The sequence below is a fragment of the Metopolophium dirhodum genome, chromosome 5 (assembly GCF_019925205.1).
Source record: "Metopolophium dirhodum isolate CAU chromosome 5, ASM1992520v1, whole genome shotgun sequence".
NCBI classification, from domain to species: Eukaryota; Metazoa; Arthropoda; class Insecta; order Hemiptera; family Aphididae; genus Metopolophium; species Metopolophium dirhodum.
Window position 1 is genome coordinate 8,344,331 of NC_083564.1, and position 22,241 is coordinate 8,366,571.

At 29.5% G+C, this 22,241-nt stretch overlaps 1 protein-coding gene across 3 annotated transcripts; it reads right to left on the reverse strand.

The window, feature by feature from the left end:
• Window positions 1-829: 829 nt before the first annotated feature.
• Window positions 830-17,890, reverse strand: LOC132944594 (dedicator of cytokinesis protein 1). 3 transcript variants are annotated; one of them, XM_061014029.1, is made up of 33 exons: window positions 17,456-17,890; window positions 16,120-16,300; window positions 15,964-16,060; window positions 15,758-15,903; window positions 15,447-15,570; window positions 15,139-15,381; window positions 14,841-15,055; window positions 14,653-14,779; window positions 14,376-14,585; window positions 14,026-14,301; window positions 13,782-13,953; window positions 13,534-13,721; window positions 13,351-13,451; window positions 13,149-13,280; window positions 12,152-12,331; window positions 11,881-12,055; window positions 8,879-8,989; window positions 7,274-7,429; window positions 6,841-7,034; window positions 6,333-6,565; window positions 6,041-6,231; window positions 5,810-5,938; window positions 4,946-5,059; window positions 4,621-4,875; window positions 4,226-4,562; window positions 3,937-4,030; window positions 3,633-3,860; window positions 3,236-3,575; window positions 3,053-3,156; window positions 2,564-2,900; window positions 2,379-2,502; window positions 2,168-2,313; window positions 830-2,079 (listed from the first exon to the last, which is right to left on the reverse strand). In XM_061014029.1, exons 1-33 carry the CDS (start codon window positions 17,505-17,507, stop codon window positions 1,987-1,989), a joined length of 5,805 nt encoding a protein of 1,934 aa, XP_060870012.1. In that variant the 5' UTR covers window positions 17,508-17,890; the 3' UTR covers window positions 830-1,986. The 3 variants fall into 3 exon arrangements, with proteins under 3 accessions (XP_060870012.1, XP_060870013.1, XP_060870014.1); XM_061014030.1 differs by having other exon boundaries at window positions 831-2,079; window positions 2,168-2,310; window positions 17,456-17,889; XM_061014031.1 differs by lacking the exon at window positions 8,879-8,989 and having other exon boundaries at window positions 831-2,079; window positions 17,456-17,889.
• Between the last annotated feature and the right edge of the window lie 4,351 nt (window positions 17,891-22,241).

Consider the following 22,241-nt stretch of genomic DNA (forward strand, 5'->3'; position numbering starts at 1 on the left):
CTCTGGCCCCCTTAAATCCACCACTGCTGGTATAATACTATGTCTTATTTTATGCAGTACACGGTCAACATAGTTTATGACGTGATTCGAGTGTATGTTACAACGATTTTCATTTAGCACAAAGTTTAAAATATAGAAACCTAATCGTATATGGCAGCGTTACACCACAAAACCACTCGTTGCGAGGTTTTGTGTAGGCAATTTTGATGAAATTTACTACAATGTATTTGAATGAAATCACAATTCATTCAAGTAGAATCTGAATACCACACTAATTAAATTCCATACTTGCGCACGTGTCACTATTTACTGAAATAATGTAATCTATTACGTGGCGTAACCGTGTTATTTGAAGTTATTAACACGAAACTAAAACAGCCATGTTTAAGGGGTGGCATGTTTCCCAAATTCCCGAAATGAGAGCCGTCTCTCTCTGGCGTTTTATTACTAAAATTACGTTATTTTACAATATTCACATCGTATCAGTACTTTCATTATAATTGCCACATCCATTTTGTAACATAAAAGACCTAAGGTCCTTACACAAGTTGTTGTACTTCTCATGCAAGTTCTAAGGAATTGTAGAGGTTACTTACTACAATTCCTATTTAGGTTTTCCAAATGTGTGTGAGAACTTTCTCGTATAGAGGGCTATAAATAAATTTTTTTTTTGGGGGGGGGGGGGCGGACAGGACAGGACTCTTCCCTGTACTCTTATATACTCAACCATCCTAGTTATGCCAGTGATCATTCACTCCTATTAATAGCATGCAAGCTGTCAGGAAATAGGTACTACATACACTGAAGTCTGAAGCTTTTATGTAAAATATTTTTATTATTAATATTATAAATTATGATATTTCGTAGACAATAATAATAAATAATAATACCTATGTTGTAGTTAAATCAATCACACAATAATACTTAAAACATTTATTCCTTTGGTAAATCTGAATGACTGAACAATATTGAATATACATATAATATAATAGAAATGCAAATAATGTTCATATCATCATCGAAAAAAAAAATACTACAAAATATTTAAGTATAAAATACACAAACACACGACAAACACAAAAATAAAAATTCAGATAGTAGTAAAAACAATAAATTTGTTATTACTTAAAGAATACAAAAATATATATAAAATTACAGAAATATATTAGTGATATATTATAAAAATACAACAACCATTGGATTTGTTGCGAAATCTGTGTAAAAATAATTGACAAGCGCTCTGGTAATTTTTTTTGTTAATGGTAACTGCATGTTTACTGACATAGTTTTTTAGTAAACAGGTCGTTTTGAGCAACTTGAATACTATTGTCTTAACATTATTATTAAAATATGTGAATATATAAATTTATTGGTGTATATTCGTATACACTATGCATGTAATATATATTCATATACGACAAAATATACATATTACAAAAGAGGAGAGAAAAAGCAGTCTATAAAATCAGATAGTACATTTCGCAAACAATAGTAAGATGAAGTTTCTATTCTACACAATTTTCACCAACATATTATTTTATAATATTCTTCTACTAACACACAAATATATGAATATAATAAATTAAAACAAATAATATCTGTAAATGAGATTAAAGTATTTTTTTTTTTTTTTTTAGCAGATAATACATATATTGCACCAATAGGTCTCAATACAAAACAAAAAGGTTTACTGATAAAAAAAAAAAAATGAGGCTGTACTCATATTAATATAAACTAATACAATTTGATCAGTGAATTATCAAAGATACATAATATTTCACAATTTTTTATTTAGTATAAATATTTTTTAATTTAAATGTATAATATAGTATTATGTATGTTATATGGTTATACTAAATAAATTGTATGATCTTAATTAAAAAATATCAGAAATAATAAAATCATTCTTCATTGGTCACAGCTTCATTTGTTTTTTTTTATATATATATAAAGGAAAAGCAATAAATAAACGTTATTTACATATTTTTATACAGGAGCTTTCATTGGGGGTTTCTTGGGAGGAGGTGTTGGTGGCCTATTGTTTTCTTGTGAGTTGATTAATTGTAACGGCTGTTCTGACTGGATATGCAACAATAATAAACTATTTAGTATTTTACTAATATATAATATAATAATATGATCTACAGAATAAAAAACGAATACTGACCATAATGTTGTTCACTATAATAGGACTACAATAATCCGGTAGACCCAAACTGTCCTTGTCTGAGAGATTTGAGTAATCCGCTTCTCTGGTCTTTGCAGGCAGTGGTGGAGGAGTGTCATCATCACTTGCCGTCGAATCTGTTGCTACTTGTAAGAATAACAGTCAAAATGTAACAATAATATTCTATTCAAATATTATAGTGTTTACTTACCCAATGAATCTCTGTTAAGATTGTTCATGGATGGTAACTTTGAAAATTGATACTGACCACTATTGGGTCGACTTAAACGTCTCTCTTTTTCCACTTCTGAGCGTAGTGGCCTCTTGGGTGTCAGCTATAGTTTTATAACAAAACAGTAGTTATTATTTTCATTGAGAAATAATTATTATAATTACCTCTTGTCGTAACTCAATGACAGGTGTAGGAGAAGAAAATACACTCAGGTTACTGTTTATAGAACTCAAAGACATATTGTCCGCATCAGGCAGTGCATACCATTGACTATTGCTAGAAGAGCTGTTAGAAATGCTCAAATCTCTATCATTTGTTGTTGCCATTTTTGATACAGTCCTATTACGTCTTTTTTTTTCTTTTTTATCTTTCCTTGTAAGTGCCCCAATAGTACCAAATTTATTCGAACCAGACACTAATACAGGTCCTGCAAAGATAGCCAAGCTGGAAGATAATGAAGTTGTTGACATAAGAGATTGCTTAGTTATACCATTTTGTCCTCTGTAAATAAAAATTAATTATACCGATAAATACATAATATATAACAATTATCCGCAAAAGAAGGGGGCTAAAGCTCCTTAGCCCCCACTCTCCTTTGATTCATGCTTGCGATAATGATACCTTGCCCCCTCCCAATTAAGCTACTAACTCACTCTGTTGATCCAATACTAGAACCAGAATATCTTTTTTCGTTAAAACGGCTTCCTGCAGTTGTGTGTCTTCTCATTTTCACCACATCAAATTTAATATCACACGTCTATGAGGAATAACAATATATAAATACTCAACAATAATTAAAAAATTATTACACAATTTGTGATTTGTATTCTATGTACCTTTTTTCCATAATTTTCTTCAATATGCACTTTCATTTTTTCAAAACAGTCTTCAAATCGTGATTGTAACGGTGTCAACGATGGTGGAGCACGTGCGCTATGTACTTTTACACCAATATCTAATAATGGTATTTGGGAAGCAACCAAATCCTTTAACTTTTCGATAAGTTGTTCATCTTCTTCGTGATTCACCGAATATTCAGATGTAAAAAATGCTTTTTCGTACTTTGTCACTCCACCCATCACAGCTGCATCCAGTATGCCATTCAATTTCATAGTCAAAGGATTCAATGGCAATGTTGAGTCATTTCGATGAGCTATTATCAACTCTCTTAGATACCTATAATAAAAAACGATAATTTGAATACTAATTTGAGAATACTTTGACATTAATTACTTATTTGTTTCCTGCATAGTCTCAATTGCATTTTTAAGTGGACTTATTTCATATGTATCAAAATGTTTAACTGGAAACCATCGTAGTATGCCAGGTAATGAATAAGTCGTATCTAACACTGTGCGTTCAATCCATAGATTTGCAAACTCGTTATCATCATTTGAATTCACTTTAGGATCTACACGGTAAAATGGTCTTGAAAACTTAAATCGCTTCACGTCATTCACTCTAAGATATTAAAATAATACATAAATATTTATTTATAAATTATATTATTACATTGTCAATTACTGTAATAGTTTACCTATAATGTCTAAGTATTTGCTGGCTGATCGGTTTTCTTAATAAATGTTCTTTTCGTTCATCCATTACAGGTTCAACATTATTAATTTGAATATCTGTATTAATTATAGTGTTAAGGGAATTAAATATATTGAAATATAAAATTATTGTTATATTATTATATTATTGTTTGAAAGTGTATTATTAAATAATAATTTATTTAAGAACATTAAATATTATTTAATAAAAACATGTTAGTCATGAAAATTCACCACAATTTCAATAAAAAAATTTCATTTTTAAAAGGATACATTGATTGAAAGATTCAGTAATTTCTGATCCAGGTTTTGATAATGTTTGCATTAAAGTAGCGTTAGGAAATTGATTCAGTGTCCTGTTTGAGAAATCGCTTAGACGTTCATATTCTTTACCTCTGTATATAAAAACTTTGTTTTGTATGAATGAAGGAAAACCTTTGCCATAATATGCAACTCTGAAATACTCTGGTTCAGGTCTAAGCTGCTTCATTATATTATCATAGAAATTTGACATACGTTGTAATAATGAGCTTAGCTGTATATAATCATATGTCTCACTTTCACACTGTCTAACTAGTTCTTTACACATGCACACAGCACATTCCCACATCTGAAAAATAGTGTAATACAATTTCTGTAAAACTGTTTGAAGTTAACAAATATCTTACTTTTCCTTTATTGAAATAATCAATGATGTCATGGTACAAAGCTTCCTTTAATTGTCTATGTGTGTCGCATGTTGGGTATCTCAATGGAGATCGTAATAAAGGTGGCAATGGATCATTCGACCATGATAGTAATTCACTGTGTAATCTAAGAGTATATGCAGCTTCGGCGAAGTCATCACATTCTAAATGAAGAGAACACAGTTTGTTCACATATCTGATGTACATTTCTTGTCGTTTTATATCCATATAAAAATTCTAAATGAAAAGAAAAATTTGTTTAACTCATAATATTACATTTAAATTAGGTTTTATATATTTTTTTTACCAATAAGTTAACAGTACAGTTCATTCTATTTTCTTTGTTTTCATCATTTATGACGGCTCGGTATTCTAGCAATCGTTCCAGAAGACCGGTAACTATTTTAACAAATCGATTACCCTAAAATTCAATAAAAAGTCAGTTTAAAAATGTATAATATGCTTTATTTTCTTATTTAGATATTTGTGAGATTTTTAATTATAATAACATCATGTAGGTGCAATAAAACTGCCGTAAAATGATACTTATATATTAAGAAATAAGAAACTTTTAAGTTTAATAGAAATAAAAACAAAAATATTACAGAAAGAATAATATACTTGTTTTTGTGGGTATAGTACTGTTATATGTCAAGTGTATCACTTTTTTCAATCTTTTTAATAATCAATATTATTTTTCCTGAGATAACCTTACACATTTGTGCTTTAATTAAATGGTTATGCTTCTGCATAAATAATAAGTAATATATTATACAAATTGTTCAATTTTAGTTCATGAGAAATGCTAATAGACATTTAAATGCATTACTTTACTTGACTTAAACAATATAACTATACTAATATTCACAAAGTTATAAATAATAATAAATTCATGTGTCATTAAAAAAAAATTGGTATCGGCATAATTTTTATTGCATAATACAACAAAATAATAGGAATTCAATATTTCTGTAGCTGATTATAAATATTCAAATCTTGTAAGTTGTAACTATTTTTTCATAATTATAAATAGTCAATTTATTTTGTGTACTTAAAAATATTGGATTAATTAGGTAAAAGTTTACAGCTAATGAATGACAGTACTTAATATCCTGAGGAAAAATCTACTTTCTAAAGTTCTTTAACTTTGAGAATTAAATATTTTAATTACTTGATCTCTCATAGTAGAATGATTTTCACATTTCCTTAACATTACAGACTCGAAAAGTTCTTTGAACTGTTCATCGCCTTTACCACCTTCAACTAAGTGATCAAGTTTGGCGATCATTTCGTTTTCAAACTGTCAAACATAATAAATTTAGTAAGCCACATGACAATATTTACTATTACAAATTCATGGAATAGGATGATAATTTAATATAATTTAATAAAATAGACTTACGTCATTGAATTTAGCTTTAATGTTACTCGAGTCCCGTTTGTTTGTGTGACCATCGAAACATGAATAAAACTCGCATTGCATCATATCAAAAAATATGGGTATGGTGGCTTTGCGCAACTCGACTTCGGGCGTCAACGTCATCTCTAGGAAAGAGCCCACCAGACTAGGAACAAAATTTACTTTGTACTGCCCTATTAAACGATGAAAACCAAATTTAGAACTGAAAATTAACTCAGGCACCCAGAACAGCATGGTGATACAATGCCACTCCAGTGTTCTACGCTAGACTTACCCAAGTTAAACCACATGCTTAGGATTTCAAATCCGGTTTCCCTACGCATGTCCTTGTACCGACTGATGATCCTCCAACGTTTATTGGACGAGAACTGTTCCAGCTGAAGAGATGGCTGCGTCAAGAACGTGACAGCGCAATGGAAGAAGTTATTCCAAGCTTGGTGTTCAAAGTCTTTGAAGAAATAGTCACGGATCGTGTGTGAAAAGTATCTCAACGACTTTAATATCACACTGAAAACATAATTTCATTAAATATTAACAGTGAATCTTGTGCGCTTAACCTGCAATTTACAACATCTCGAAGGAGGTGATATAAGCAGTATACCGAAACTCGAATGAGATTTTGAGAAGGAGGTGGAGGAGGAAGAGGTTAGTATTTTGAGGGTTCGATACACATTATTATTATTATTAAAACTTTTCACGAGTTAATATGTAATATACTATTATGTGATGTATTTTTGACGGGGAAACTGGAACAGTATTCACACATTATAGCGACGTCTTACCTATTCTGAAGCATTATCATCTCGCACCAGTCTTTGGGAAACACTGGCCTTATAACAAGATCTTTGAAGACGAGCAGTATTTCCATGAGAAAATCTAACAGGTCGATATTGGTGGGAAAGTTTTTGATGTAGATATCGAAGTGTTCAGCAGTCATCTGGCGCAACGTCGATATCATGATGGACACAAGGTAGCCCTACAGCACACAAATACAAAATTGCTTGCCGATATTAAATGGAAAATAATGATTATTTTAAAAGTGAACACTTTTGTCGCTATTCACTATTGTAACATATCAGTGCTTGTTAATGAAAATAATTATAGTTTCGATTATTGATTTGTACACATCAAAATTTTTTTAAAATTAAAATTATTTTGCTTCACGTTGATAAAAGAAATATATTTTTAAAAAAATCATAACCAGAAAACACTTACCACTAAAGTTCCTTCGCGGTTCATCGCTATGGTGGTTTGAATTACAGTACGCATGACAGTGAGCATTATTTCGGTTATATCACGAAACGTTGATCCCGTGTCGGCCACGTACAGCAGATCCATAATGTCGCCTAATAGTTTTACACACATTTCGACCTATACACAATGGACACAGTCGTAAAAATAAATTAAACTTTTACACAATTTACTATATTTTCATCAAATTAGATGTCCGCGAGGTCTACAATACATTGTTAAGTTCACAGAAACAAAAAACAAAAAATACCTAAAAATAATACACAACATTGCAAAATCGTAAAAATTCAATAAATTGTTCGATTTGCATACAAATAAAAAAGTCCATCAACAAAGCAAATATTTATGGTGTATTTTAATATTTATACGAGAAATAAAACTAAGAAGTTTGTGTAAACAAAATTTAAAAAAAACATTACCTACTCAAATCATATCACTTTTAAACAGCACTTAAATTACCATAAATAGAAACAATATACAAAATAAAAGGGTTGGCAAATAATTTTTTCATAATAATATGTTTAAGAAAAAAAGAATAAATATTAAGAGACAACAAAATATGAATACAATATAAGATGAAAATGCTTACTAAGAATACTTTAAGTTCTGATAAATATATTTTTATCGGCTTTGAATTTTTTATAGAAATTCGATGCCGGCTGTTTTTTTACAAAATATATCTGTTTATAGGCGGCAATTTTATTGAATTTTAAAGGGATGGCTGATTAAGATCTTCTTTCACATAATGAGCCAATTAACAACATAAGTCATAAAAAAATAATATTAATTATTTTAATCTTGGGGCTCTGAATATATTATTTTTGTTTTTGAGGAGGAATCCTATTCCTTATGACCTAGTAGATCTTAATAATATGCCAATTGACTATCTTAATAATCGGATACAACTTCTGAAAACATATTTGAATACATAATAAAGTTCACTTGGTAGCAAATTTTCCACTTTTTTGAAATAGAACCCTTCAAAACTTGATTTTTTAATTTTAATTATTAAAAATTGTAAAATTTTAATAATAAAATTCAAATATTTTTTTAGACACTTTATCAGATAAATAAGTAAATTTATGCAATTGGCAAAATATTGATACTTTCAGTAAAAAAAAAACAAATAATTAATATTCGTATACCGTGTTAAAGAAACGTCACAAGTGCGTGCATGTGCAGGAGCACCCAGGCTATTACTTTTACACTACGGACACACACTATGATAACTTACTAGTTACTAATTACTACCCACATATTTATATGATATGCACGCACACTTAGGAAATTGCCTATATTGTACTCTTAAAAATGGTCGGTAACAAATCCACATTATAAGAGTTTATCTTCTAATTTAGTTTACATTTTAGTTATCCAGGGATTATTAATTACTAAATTACCAAAATCCATATAGACATTTATTTTTAACTGTTATGTTATAGGTAGTTATATAATTTATTGGTGTCATAATACTAAGTTTAAATATTAACCTATTTTAAGTTTAAACTTTTAAAGTAAACAACCTAACACCATTTAATGTGTATAAATATATAATTATAATTAACATACTTGATCACTCATGTCAGGAGAGTCTAGTAACTTGCGGCCATTTTCTCCCAGCACTTTGGCAATTTTTGCTACTGATTTTGTTTTGTTTCGAAACTCGATGCTAGTTTTCGCCTGGTGGAGTTAATAAATACTACTACTAAACATCACCTAACGAAGATTTTTTTTTCTTTTTCATTTAAGTACCTTATATTGATATTATGTTGAACAAAAACAGAAGTAGATCAATCAATTCTTTAAGTATAAAATGAGCTTGTTTTGTTTATGACCAAAAATATATTATATCATTTAAATTACATAAAAAGTAATTATTAATTTGATGTTTTGTTTTTTTTTTCAAATTTTAAGTCAATAAACTTATTATTTTATTATTATAATTATCAGGGAGAAATGCATTATTTAATGGTTTATTATATAGGAGTATGATGTCAATATTTTATGAAAATATAATGCATTATATTCTCCGAGGCAAATGCATTTAATGATGTTGTTACTTGAATACTTGATGCTATATATGTTATCTATTTCAATAATATGTTCAATTATTTTTTATCAATGTATTATAACATACCTAATTTATTAATAAAAATTTACATAAAATATTGTACTTAAGTACCCAAACATTAAATTAAATAAAACAAACAGCATATTAAACAAGTTAGGTAATTATACAATGCAATGTTTTTAATTAATAAAAACAAAAATGTATATTAAAATGCAAATAATAATTGTATATATTAATGAAACATTGACAAAGATTTAATCACAGCGCCTTATTTTTTAAAAATAAATTAAGACTATTTTTACAAGTATGTGTAGAGGTAATTTAAATCGGCTTTCGTTAATTTTTAAAATTGTATAGTCAATTTATAGTTCTTAATACTGATTAGCACAAATTTACTCTCATGTAGTCGAATTTAAATTTTAAATTAAATTAACTAATGTTTCTAATATGCAGCTATTAAATAATGCATTTCATTTAAAATAGTTTTCAAAGTCCATAATCAATCTCTAATAAAATTACCTATATTAGGGTTGACAGTATTGAAATTGGATATCGGTATTGCTATACCGTAATACTGGAATACCAAAAAACAGTGATACAAAATTGTGGTATTAGAACCAGTATACTAAGGTGTCCCGATTAAATTTTAAGAAATCCAGGACACCAAAATTAAATGGTTCTCATAAAAAAATAGGTAATTATGTCTATATATATTTTTTTTTTGGTATTTCGTTAATATCCTGGGGAATCCAGGCTAGGCTATAGTATAACGAAAAATAAACAGTCAAAGGTGTCAATCCATATAATATAGAGTATTACTTCAGTATTGAACGGTGTGTTGGTACTTCAGCATTATAGTATACCATTCAAGCAATAACCGGTATACCAAAACAAGATGGTATACCATAGAAAACTGTCAACCTTAACTTATACAAATAGGTACAGATACTTAATTGAAAAAAAAAATCCGTAGAGTTAATTTTATTTGTTAACTAAAACCAAGCCAATATTATTAGTCATTAGTCATCACTCATTACTATTATAGAAATATTAGTATATCAAATAAAATTCTAATTTATTAATTTTTTTTTAAATCCCAAAACAAACATGCATTAAACATATTATTGGTTTGTTTTTAATATAAAATTGTATATAAGCCATTCAAGTAATTTGATGTCATTAATTATGACATTAAAATTAGTCAATGATATTCAAAATCTTATCTGTTATTATTTTTAAATTGTATTTTCTTTCTTAAGTTAGGTATATCATACTTAAAATAACACTAACATTTGCAATAAAAAAAAGATAATATGTAGTTAATAACATTAATTCAATAAGTGAATAAATATGAATTATTAATTAATACCAAAATACATTAACCAATTGTAGAGCGAGAAGAATTCAAAACTGTACTTTCTTCATACTGAAGAAATAGCAAAGGTCAAGAATTTGTTCACATAAATTATCAAGATAAAAATAGATTTTAGATGAATAAATATAGATTTGGTAGTTTTCTGAATAATTTTACCCACATTTAATATTAGTATTTGCAACATTTAAATAATTGAAATTGGTAAATTTAATTTCAATAAAAGCACAAAACGAATCAAGATTGCCAATGTGCTGTGAGTGGTAGGCCAACAAGCAACCACGAGGTAAACTCTCATAACACTGAAATATGTTAAAATATTTATACAATTATATTATGTTAACACACATTTTTAGTTACACACAATTCATTCCATTTTGTTTTTATACACATGAAAAAGATTTCCATTTGGTTAGAACAAAAATTAATGTATAATATTAGGCTTCCTCAAAGATAAATTTTTGAATATCGATATCGTTTTGAATTGTGTGATATTGAAAAAAAATGTTTATATCTCTATGACTATCATAAATGCCAATACTCAAATGCTCAATTGACTGGGTACTAGGTAGTAACTAGTGGATATTATATTAACAATTAATTGTTTTGAAATATATTATTCAAGAGCTTTGGCATGAAAATCAGTTCTTGATGTACATTGATTATCGATACCTAAATTTCTGGAAAAAAAGTTTACGATATCAATATCAAATTGAAATATCGATATCGTTGAAGAAGCCTATATAATATACATTATATACACAGTGTCTAGAAGGTTTTAAACATTTTATAATATCTGTCCAGAATATTGATTTGTTTACAAACAGTCTAGACACTATGTATGTGAGTATGCGCCAATATATATTGTTGGTTAAAATATATTGAATATTAAACTGTGCCACAATTTGTATTTAAAACACAAGCATGCACGTTGCAAAACTCAAGATGCAACAAAACATTAATGAAACATAAGCAAATATTTTCATTAATTCATTATAACTTAAACTATAAATTTGAATAAGACATTTTATGACAAAAAATCAATCAATTAATTTAAAATTATTCTATGGTTGAAATAAAATATTTGCATACATTAAATTAATGTCCAGTTTTAAATAGAATACATACCTCGTCAGAAGACTCTAAAAGCTCTTTAATTCTAGCAAGAATAGATGGAAGTAATATGGCACGACAATCTGAGTTTAAAAAAAGTTGGCTATGAACTATATCGCTCATAGTAATTAACTTTTGTTTCACTAGTCTGGATGGAGGCAAGTTACCAATGAGTTCCACCAGTAATGTACTTAAACAAAAAATTTGAAATGCAGCAATAAGTGATAAAATAGTTAATACTAACAACACTCACATAGTATTAGTAATAAGTAATACAATTATATACCTTAATTGAGTAGTACTAAAGACAGTCATTATGTCAGGAATAGAATAAGGAATATATTTAAGACATGCGCCTTGTAAAAATAATGTAGCATCCGAGTTACTACACATTAACTTTGATAATAACTTCAACATTTCATACATAGACATTTCAAAAGTTTGTTGTCCTTTGCCTTCATACAATCTATTTAAAAAAAATAATAATAAATATATAACATATAATACACTGAAAAACAATCAATACAACATAATTACAATCAATAGCAGTAATAGATAGGTAACATTTTTGTAATTGAGAATATACATAGAATGGCCCAAAATTACTTTTTGACACATGAAAGACTTAATTGATTGTTGTCATAAGGCATTTAATAAAATATATATAAACAAAATTTCATATACAAACACAATGTATTATGGGAAACTAATGATTGATAATGAATTATTTTGGACAGGAGTTCAACTACAGTGTAGTGTCCTGTCAATTAAAAAGTGCCATGTTTGTTTATAGCCAAGAAAATGATTTGCATATTTTAATTAAATATTAATAGATAATACTATAATAGTAATATAGTATGTTCCAGGCTTCCAGCTGTTTGTTTTTGTTTTTAATTTTATAGAATTTTATAAGTATTACCAATGAAGTAATAAATATGACAATTGCTCCACTAAACCATATTATGTTATATGCAACAAAAAAACATTGTTACTAATTAACTCATTAAACAGTTTGTTTTAGAATTAGTTCCTCTTAACTTTTTACAACTGATTTTAAAAATTAAGGTACTAAGACTCTTTTTGTCACCAGACATCAAATATTCTGCATTTATGGAACAAGCCTAGTCAAGCTTATAGACCTGTGTTATCAAACATAAAAAAAAATACTAAGGGAATTTGCCTATTAACCTAGGGTGCTTATCCACCAAAGGTTATAATTATAATCTTAATATATAATTCAATATTAAGATTAAAAATAAACTACTAATAACAAAAGCACTTACTGAGAAAACAAAAAACGAGATCTGGCAATAAACTTCATGATATACTTGAATGATTTCATTATTTTTAATAAGAGATCCTTGTCAGTTTGATCCAAGTTACTTAAATGGAACTTTAAAACTACTATCAATTTACTAGAACATACAATAATTAAATTTATTGTAAAACATTTCATTGCTAAATATATTTAAAGTTATAACTCACTTATAGGCCAGTGTTGCAGAAAAACTTTCTTTAATATATAAATCTAGAACTGGTTGGAAGTGCTGATATTTTCTATCAGAAACTAATCCAATAATATATAGCTAAATACATAAACATTAAAATGTATGAATAATGGACATAATAATTAATAATAGAAATTGCTGTTTAAACATATTTACTAACCAAACATTCAAAAACCATGTTATCAAAGAGATCAGAATCAGAATTATGCATGAGAATGTTGAATAATGCATCTAAAACATCTTGTAAGAACTTAACTACTTCTTCACCGTCAACTATCATCAAAGCAGATAAACTAGTACGTAATTTATCAGGATGACTTGTCCAATTCAACAAACCCAAGAGATCAACTAAATAAAATAAAATAAAAACACTATATTATATAATATATAGATATTTTACTAACAAACCATTTTGTGTTAGTTTTGTTGAGCAAATATTTGACTGTATTATAAATACATCTTTATTAGCTAAGGATAGTCCAGGGACAGATATTTGATTATTTGTTTCAGTTAATTCATTTTTCCTTGAAGCAAGACTTAGATATGATATGTCCATGCAATCAAATTTTTTATGATCAATCTGTAATACAATATATTTGATTTTACATAAAATATTTAGTTTATAGAAAAATAAAAATCTCATACTACATACTTTGTACACCAACAATTCATGTAACGTGTCCCTCAAAGTAGTGCCATTATCTTGCATCAATTTAACAAATGATAGTGCAAATGGTTTTTCATTTTTATCTTTGGTTTCATTTGATGATCTATGTTTGAACATGAACTTCAAGTGACTACCTTTAAAGTCCTCTATAGGTATGGCTAATTTTACAATTTCATACCAGCGAGGTTTATCTTCATGATAATAAACAACAGAATTAAAATCAGAAAGAGGTTCAGAGTCCCCGCCAAGCATGATTACACCCTGAAATAAGTATTAGATATTAAAGGTTCAATATTTGATATTTATACCTTAAATCAGAAATAACCATAACTTACTAGTAACTTAACACCTTTTTCATTACATGCAGTGACAGTAACTTGTATATTCTTGTCCGATGAAGACAAACTTCCTCTTGAGAACTCTCCATTTACCAACGTTAAGTAGAGATCATTTCTCACATCTCCAGGTAGTATAACTTCTGGAAAGCCCATTTTTCTTACTAAGGCAACATTACCAAGTACTAAATGTGGACATTCTTCTCGCACCTACCAGTTAAGACCAATTAAATAATATAATATAATAAATAAAATAGTAGAATAATTATTAAAATACCTGTTTAATATCCCCATGAAGCAATTTAAAACTGACATACAGTCCTTGACCTTTGTGTTCTTTATGAGAATAGTCTCTAAGATTTAAATACCTTTTCAGGGTGTTTTCTAGGTTATCTTTTTCACATCTAAATAAGAAAACAAATTCAACTAAACATTTAATTTTAAATTAAATCAAAATATATTTACGGTAAAAATGGCATAAAATGATGTTTGTCTTCATCACTCTCCAATTTTTGAGTAAAATACAAAGTCAGATCCATAGCAGCAACACCCCAGGGTCTGCGGATTTGTGTTGTAGCCCAACTCTTTTTACTATTACTATCATTATCCATACCACCAATTCTTATTATATAACACACTAAGTATACCTTCTCTCGAGTTAAATCTCTGGTTCCTAGGTCCTAAAAGTTAGATAATGAAATTTGTGAGTATTCTTGTACATGTAAGTTAAGAATTATAAAAAAAAATCCAATTAGAATATTACTGTGAATAAAGCTCTGAAATTATGAAAAATATCAGTCTGTGACCATCCTTGGTCCATTTTATTGGTTGCCCATCGTATAGCAAAATTTTCAGAAAATGATTTACCACTCTTCGCATCATATAATGTTAATAGTAGTTCAGCATCATCCATTATTTTGCACATGAAATTGTGTACAGATAAATATACAGTGTAGTTATACAAATAGTTGATTTGCTGAATTGACTTTTTATACACCCCAGCAGTCTATAATTATAAATATTATAACATTTAAAAACAATCTTGTTACATTCAATATACACAAATTTTACATGAGCATTTTGGATGCGTTCAGTGGCTATTTCATGATGTTTGTATAGCTGAATGGTTGGTGTATGTAATGGATTCAAAATATTACCCTGTTCATCTCTAACCACCATATCTAGTCCTAATAATCTAAATAAAGAAAAAAAAATTATTAACTTTATTACTTAAAAGTAATAACACAAAATATAAGTTAAGTCATTTCATCAAATATTACATCATAGACGAGTCACTGTTTGAATAATAATAATAATAATAATAATGATGTTTTTTTTAAAATTGTTTAAAAAAGATATTTTTTATATTGAAATTAGTTTACTTGTTTCCAATATCTATGGTAGATGTAGCCAGTCTTTGTACTTCTTTTAGCTCGTCTACTGGAAGTGTACCAGATAATATTTTACTTCTAAAGTTTATTAATTCGTACATTTTATTTTTTACATTTTTAAAATTTGAGTTGTGAGACTGAAAAAAATTTTTTTAATTTTATAATATTTTGTATAGGTAAAAATGATTTCTTCTTACTATGTATAATTGTTTCCATATGGCACCCCATTCTCGAATAACGCTGGTTAATTCATGCACAATTTGTGGTTGTTTCAAAACTGTCAACTCCGCTGGCCTAATAATGATAAAAAATTATTTATCAATAAATAATTAGTTAAAAAAAATTAAACAAACCCAAATTTTTCAACAACATTATCCATGATATGAACAAATTTTTTAGGAAATATCCCGTGGGTTGATTTATTCTTAAAAGAGAACCCGTAATACCATTCAGCACTTTCTTCCAGGACGTGAACACATTCACCCGCCAACAGTTTGATACGATGTGGTCCACTTTGAAGATAGTTATGAATGGCTACAAATCAAAACAAATTCAGGTCACAAATTAATAAATTATATTAATAAATGAAATGGAACGGCAGCTAATAATAGTAATAATAGTTGGAGTATAAAACAGTATAGCTCGTCCCCTTTTTGCAGTCATGGTGTTGTTTTAAAACACTCAATTATAAATATTGGATGTCATTGAAATTTGCTAACAAGCTCATCCTGTATCTAGTAATGATGGGAGTAACAATATTTTTTTTTTATTTGATGGCCAACACACTTAACAAAATTACAAACAGTTTTTTAATGAGATAAGAGAACATAATTAACAATACATTTTGTAAATAGTGTTTGAGAATTTAATAGCAAAATTATATTTTGCAAAATAAAGAAAATTGCTTTATTCATGTCACTGATTAGGTAGGATATTATTTATAAATTTCAATTTTTATTTTTATTAAATTATTGGTTTTGTACATTAGTCATTAATTTGACCAAAATGACTCATTGAAGTAAATAGAATTCTTATAACTCTATCTATTACAGTTCATATGAAAATGTAATACTAACTACAAACTAGTAAGTTCCTATTAGCTATTTACGTAGATAATACATTTTTATGCCTGCTCATCAAAAAGTATTGGTACAGCATGAGGCACTTATTAATTATTTTTATTCCATGTTTTTTTGTTAGGTATTTGAACATATTATTTGTAAATAAAAATACTTGAAATGGTTTACAATTTATCTAAAAATAAAATAAGTTCCTAATAAAAATATCCAATATAAAACATTAAAACTACCCAATAACATTGAATAAACATCACAATTAGTGATACTAATATGAATGTAATGTATGGAGGACATATTATGAATAATTCAATCAAAATAAATCGGGTATTTATGTCATATGGAATAATACCATCAGTGTGTCATATCATGTTCCTCCTCAGTGCCAAACAACAACCGGCAATGTGTTGCATACTAAAGAGAGAGATTTAGCCAAGAGTTAGTTTACCCGCGTTTACAGCAATATGCAAACGAGTAAAACTCATAGTTTGGACAGCGCACGAACAGCAAAAACAAACAACCATGTTGATAGTTTCAAACTGTTTAACTGTGTAAATGATGCACTATTCTGTTTCAAGGATTATCAATCGCCCAAACCAGGCACTATACTCACCGATTCCATATCTCTTTCGGTCGCTGACATGAGTCCAATTTTCGTCAGTCATGTCATCAAACCGTCATCTGTCGATTCGTTGCGGCGATGTTGCAAGGGTATACGCGCACATATGTATCCGAGGAGAGGACACGGTGTCGAAGTCTCGATGACACCACCTCTAGTATGGTCAACAAGATCCGGTGAATATAGGCGGGCCGATCACCACCACCACCACCACTACAACCACAACCAGCGCACGAAGGAAAAGAAGAAAAACGATGGACGAAGGGAAAAGCTAGACTAGACGTGTGAAAACTTCGCTGCGACCGAAGAATTTGAATATCGCGGACGCCGAAAACCGACGGACGGCCGTTCGAAGGAGCTGCTACACTCGAATTTCACTATTGTACGCTTAAAATCATTTTGTTTACGTTATCAGCAGCACGACGACGACGACGTGCCCCTCCAAGCCGCGGATTAGCATATTGCCATATTGGATACGAAACGATGTGCCTTATCAGTTATCAGTAATATTTTTGAAGCAAGCGCCTTCCGACATCGCGGCAATGTAACTAGCCACTAGCGCTTAAATAGGATTGTTACGTGGTACCGGGAGAATAAGGAATTAAGTGACATTAACACACGTACATAGGGATTAGCGCTAGTCGTCTTGTTTACTTTTTTGTCCACGGTGAGAAGGCGCTTGTTTCACTTATATTATCATACGTCCGTTGCGTATAGCGTATTCTGTATATTAATCCGTGCTCCAGGCTCACCAGTCCCCGGTTGCCACAAAATTGAAAATATTGTAACCATTTCATGATGACAAAATAACCATAATCACCACATTACCATATGACATATTAATATTATTACCATCCCAAATATCATATTAAAATTTAGGAGTATAACGGGCTCACAAGCATAGTGCATACTGCATTTTAACAATTCATGTTTTATCAACAGAATATTATTTACGCCTTAGATGTTTATGATCTGAGATTTATGCCTCCTAATATAGTATAATTATCACGAACTAAAATAATATGTGTCTAGTATATTATTTTAGTTCGTGATAAATATAATACGCATTTACAATATTGGTGTACTAAATACTAATTTACTATACACGAAATAATATCGTGTACAGTGTACTACCTAGACTAGGCATTGTATAAGAAATAAGAAGTATGATCGACACGGACCGTATTTCCGTCCTAGTTCGCACATGTGCATCACCTATTTGTGCATATTGCATTTCATGAGAAATAAGAATAAATGTATACGCGTGACCAGTGTTTGGCAAGTTCCTTATAAAAAGGTTTTCGAAAAAGAGTTCCGTTCCTCGTTCTTTTTTTAAAAAAAGGAATTCGTTCCGTTCCTTGTTCCTTAAACAAAAATAATTCATTCCTTTGGAAAATGAACGAGTTCCTTTCTTAGTTCCAAATAAAATAAAAATTCTTATTTTATCACTTGTTTTTTTTTTCATATGCATACTTCTTTAATTTATAATTATAATATATAACTACAAGTATAGGTACATATTTTATAATTTTATTTTAATATTTTCTTCAAAATTAAATTGTTGGCCAACGTATGTCGATTGTCTTAACGTCGATACTCGGTAACGATCACTAATTACCAATATACATTATATACATTAAAAAAAAATCTTAATTTCAATTATTTACATAATTATTTGTGTAAATTATTGGAACTAGAAAAGAACGAACAATTTTGTTATTTTTCCTTGAAAAAAATAACAAGTTCATTTCCTCGTTCTTTTTTTATAAAAAGGAATTCGTTCATCGTGCCGTTCTTTAAAAGTGAATCCGTTCCTTTTGGAACTCGTTCCTACCAAACACTGCGCGGGACGTCGCCTTATGTTTTTTGTTGATTGCCTATATAAATTATACGTTGCCCCTTAAAAAATATACGCAGTCTTTTCATTGACCATACTTCTTATTCCTTATACTATGAGACTACTAGGTATACCTACCTAAACAGTTTTTACGTGCTATTGTTTACTTGTAATTAAAATTATAACATATAATTTTTAATTTTTATCTTATGACGAATAAACATATGTTATCAATTTATCAAATAATTATAATATATGTATATGAATGGTAGGTATACATCATAATGACACGCCACCGTCATTGCAACAGTTGTAGGTACAAAATATCTACCGATTCATACAATCATACGCCGACCTCAAACCGTTTGATATATATTATATAGGTATAATGTATTAATGTATATAGATGAATTCGTCGACAACAGTATACGCAGAAATACGCCATAATAAATTGTTGTCATGCCTGCACAGAAAGTTTGGTTTTCGATGGCGGTTGGAAGCGTTGGAAAGCGTCCTTTTTCCGTCCAGCGGGCAGTAAAGCGGGAATTCCTAAAAGTGCCGGGCGGTAAAGTGGAAATCCCAAAAAATGCCGGGCCCGGGCGCACATATCACGCGCGCATCCCCTGCACAACCAGACACATGAAATCTATACCACGGTCCTTACAAAACATAAACTTTTGGTTACATCTTATACTCATATTATAACCTCCATGCGCGACGCTTTAAGTAAATAAAACCAAATCGTTTCTTTCCAGTGGCGCAACTATAAATTTGGGTCCCCCGGAGCAGTATCAAGTGTTGGCCCCCATATGTTTATAATATTACCATAATTATAAAAAAACAACAACATACAGTCATTACCTACTTATTATAAATATTGTTTATTTACGTTATATTATGTATACAAAACTACAAAGTAGCTATTCAAATTTTTTACTTTCTTGATTTTCAATCAAGTTAGTGTGGTAATTGAAATGAAAAAAGTCTGAATTATGAAAACTTCAAGAATTTGTGTTGAATAGGAAAATAATAAAAATATAACTCAGTAATGATGAGTATATAGGTGAGTAATTTAGCTAGCTTTAATATAAAATATTAATGAGAGACATTTGATATCACACCCAATAAGCGGTATAACCGCTTGAATCCATAAAAAGGCCGGCGTGAACACTCCCAAAATTTCTATTTTTAACTTTTCTCCTAAACTATGATAGCTAGAAAGTTGGTTGATAACTCATTAAAGAAGAATTATGAAGTAAATACTAGATGTGGAATTAAAATTTTTTTTTTAAATTATTTTATTTTTCATAGATAAAAAAAGTTATATTTCGCTAGATTTTCATTTAGCGAGATAGATTTCCAAAACTAGAGAGCGGATTTTGTTGTTTGGGGTCTTGTTAGACTCACATTGGCTAGATGAAGATTTTCAAAACTTTATCTCCAATCGTTAATTCACTACGAAGCTGCAATAAAATTTGTTTTAATTTTTTTTTTCATGTTCTGTAGTGAGTTAACTATTAAAGGTAAAGTTCTGAAAATCTTCACTGCACTTCTCCTAACCAATTTGAATCTAACAAGACCCCAAACTTGTACTATACACAAATTGTATTTACGAGGGTCGAGGGCTCCTCCAAGTCCCAGGGCCCCGGGGAATTGCCGCGGTGTCTTGCCATCCCGTAGTTACGCCACTGTTTCTTTCATGAAATATTGTTGTCGTAAAATTGCCTATAGTCTAGTTATTGTATAGATCCCTGCATTACTTTTGCCGTGATAGATGAAGGCAATTTAAGTCTTGGCCGAAATACGGCCCTCGGCCGCGACTGAAATAGCTCACTTGCCACACAATATGCTATTTTATAACTACCTATTATCATATAAATTGTCTTGTTTTTTTACTCCCACAGCCGATCAGTAATGTAGGTGGTAGGTAACATTAAATTAACGCCACAGCAGTGGCGGATTTGATTCGTCTTCTAGGGGGGGGGGGGGGGCAAGCTTGTTTTAGAATTAAACCAAAATCGATTTTGAGTAAAATTTCCCGTTTTTCCTTAATTTTTCTTTTGTTTACCACGGCATTTTTGAAAACTACTGGAAAAATTTTACTTTTGACCCCCCCCCCCTCCACCAAAGTACCAACTAGATTCACTTTCCTATCAGAATCTAAAAACACATATCATTGTAAAATCAATATATTCACCGCTCCGCTCAAAATCTAAAATTACAGAGTAAAATACTAAAATGTGTTCTTATTAATGTAAAACTTGCCGCATGTTATATGCGTACCTAAGTAAGACGGAGTAAACACAATATGCGGATATGTATATTATTATTATGGTCTCAAAGCCACTGTTGTCTACTTGTCCGTGACGACACAGACTGGTCTCTAAACGGTTTACCAGACGTCCTTCGGACGACGATATTTGCATAGGTAGTAATAAAAATTGCGCACGCGAACGGTTTTTAATTTTCCAATTACGTGCAGAGCCGTTTTTGTTTTTTTACTGCAGTGTGAGAGAGGGACAACATAACAATTACCCACTGGCCACTATTATAGCTATTAGGAGATTATATATTTATTGTGTTCAAGATACATCATGGTACTATTATGAGCCGACCACATGGTCGTTTAATGGGGCAATGATAAAACCGAAATTAAATTTGTCTCTTTACTACTATTATAGGTAGGTACTTAGGTAAGTAATAAATATTGTAATATATTTTAAACGTGCAAATTATTATTACACAATATTTATTTATTTTTTCAAGCTGTTATACATTGTGCAATCGCATCACACACACTTAATAATATCGTCTAATGTAAATTTTATTTGCGATAAAACACAATATTATATTATACGGGCATGACGAGTGATGACTATACGGAATCGTTTAACCAGAAACACACGTTGATAATGGGACAGTGATAGAATAAAATAAACGTAA

Bases quoted from the DNA above. Each gene is read 5' to 3' on its own strand.
- LOC132944594 (XM_061014029.1), bottom strand. From the start codon at position 17,507: ATGACTGACGAAAATTGGACTCATGTCAGCGACCGAAAGAGATATGGA. The intron at 12,056-12,151 runs GTATATAATTGT...TTTTTGTTTAAG, and splicing joins TTTAGTACTACTCAATTAAG to TACATTACTGGTGGAACTCA. The intron at 5,060-5,809 runs GTAATTAAAATA...ATTGAATTTTAG, and splicing joins ATTCTACTATGAGAGATCAA to GGTAATCGATTTGTTAAAAT.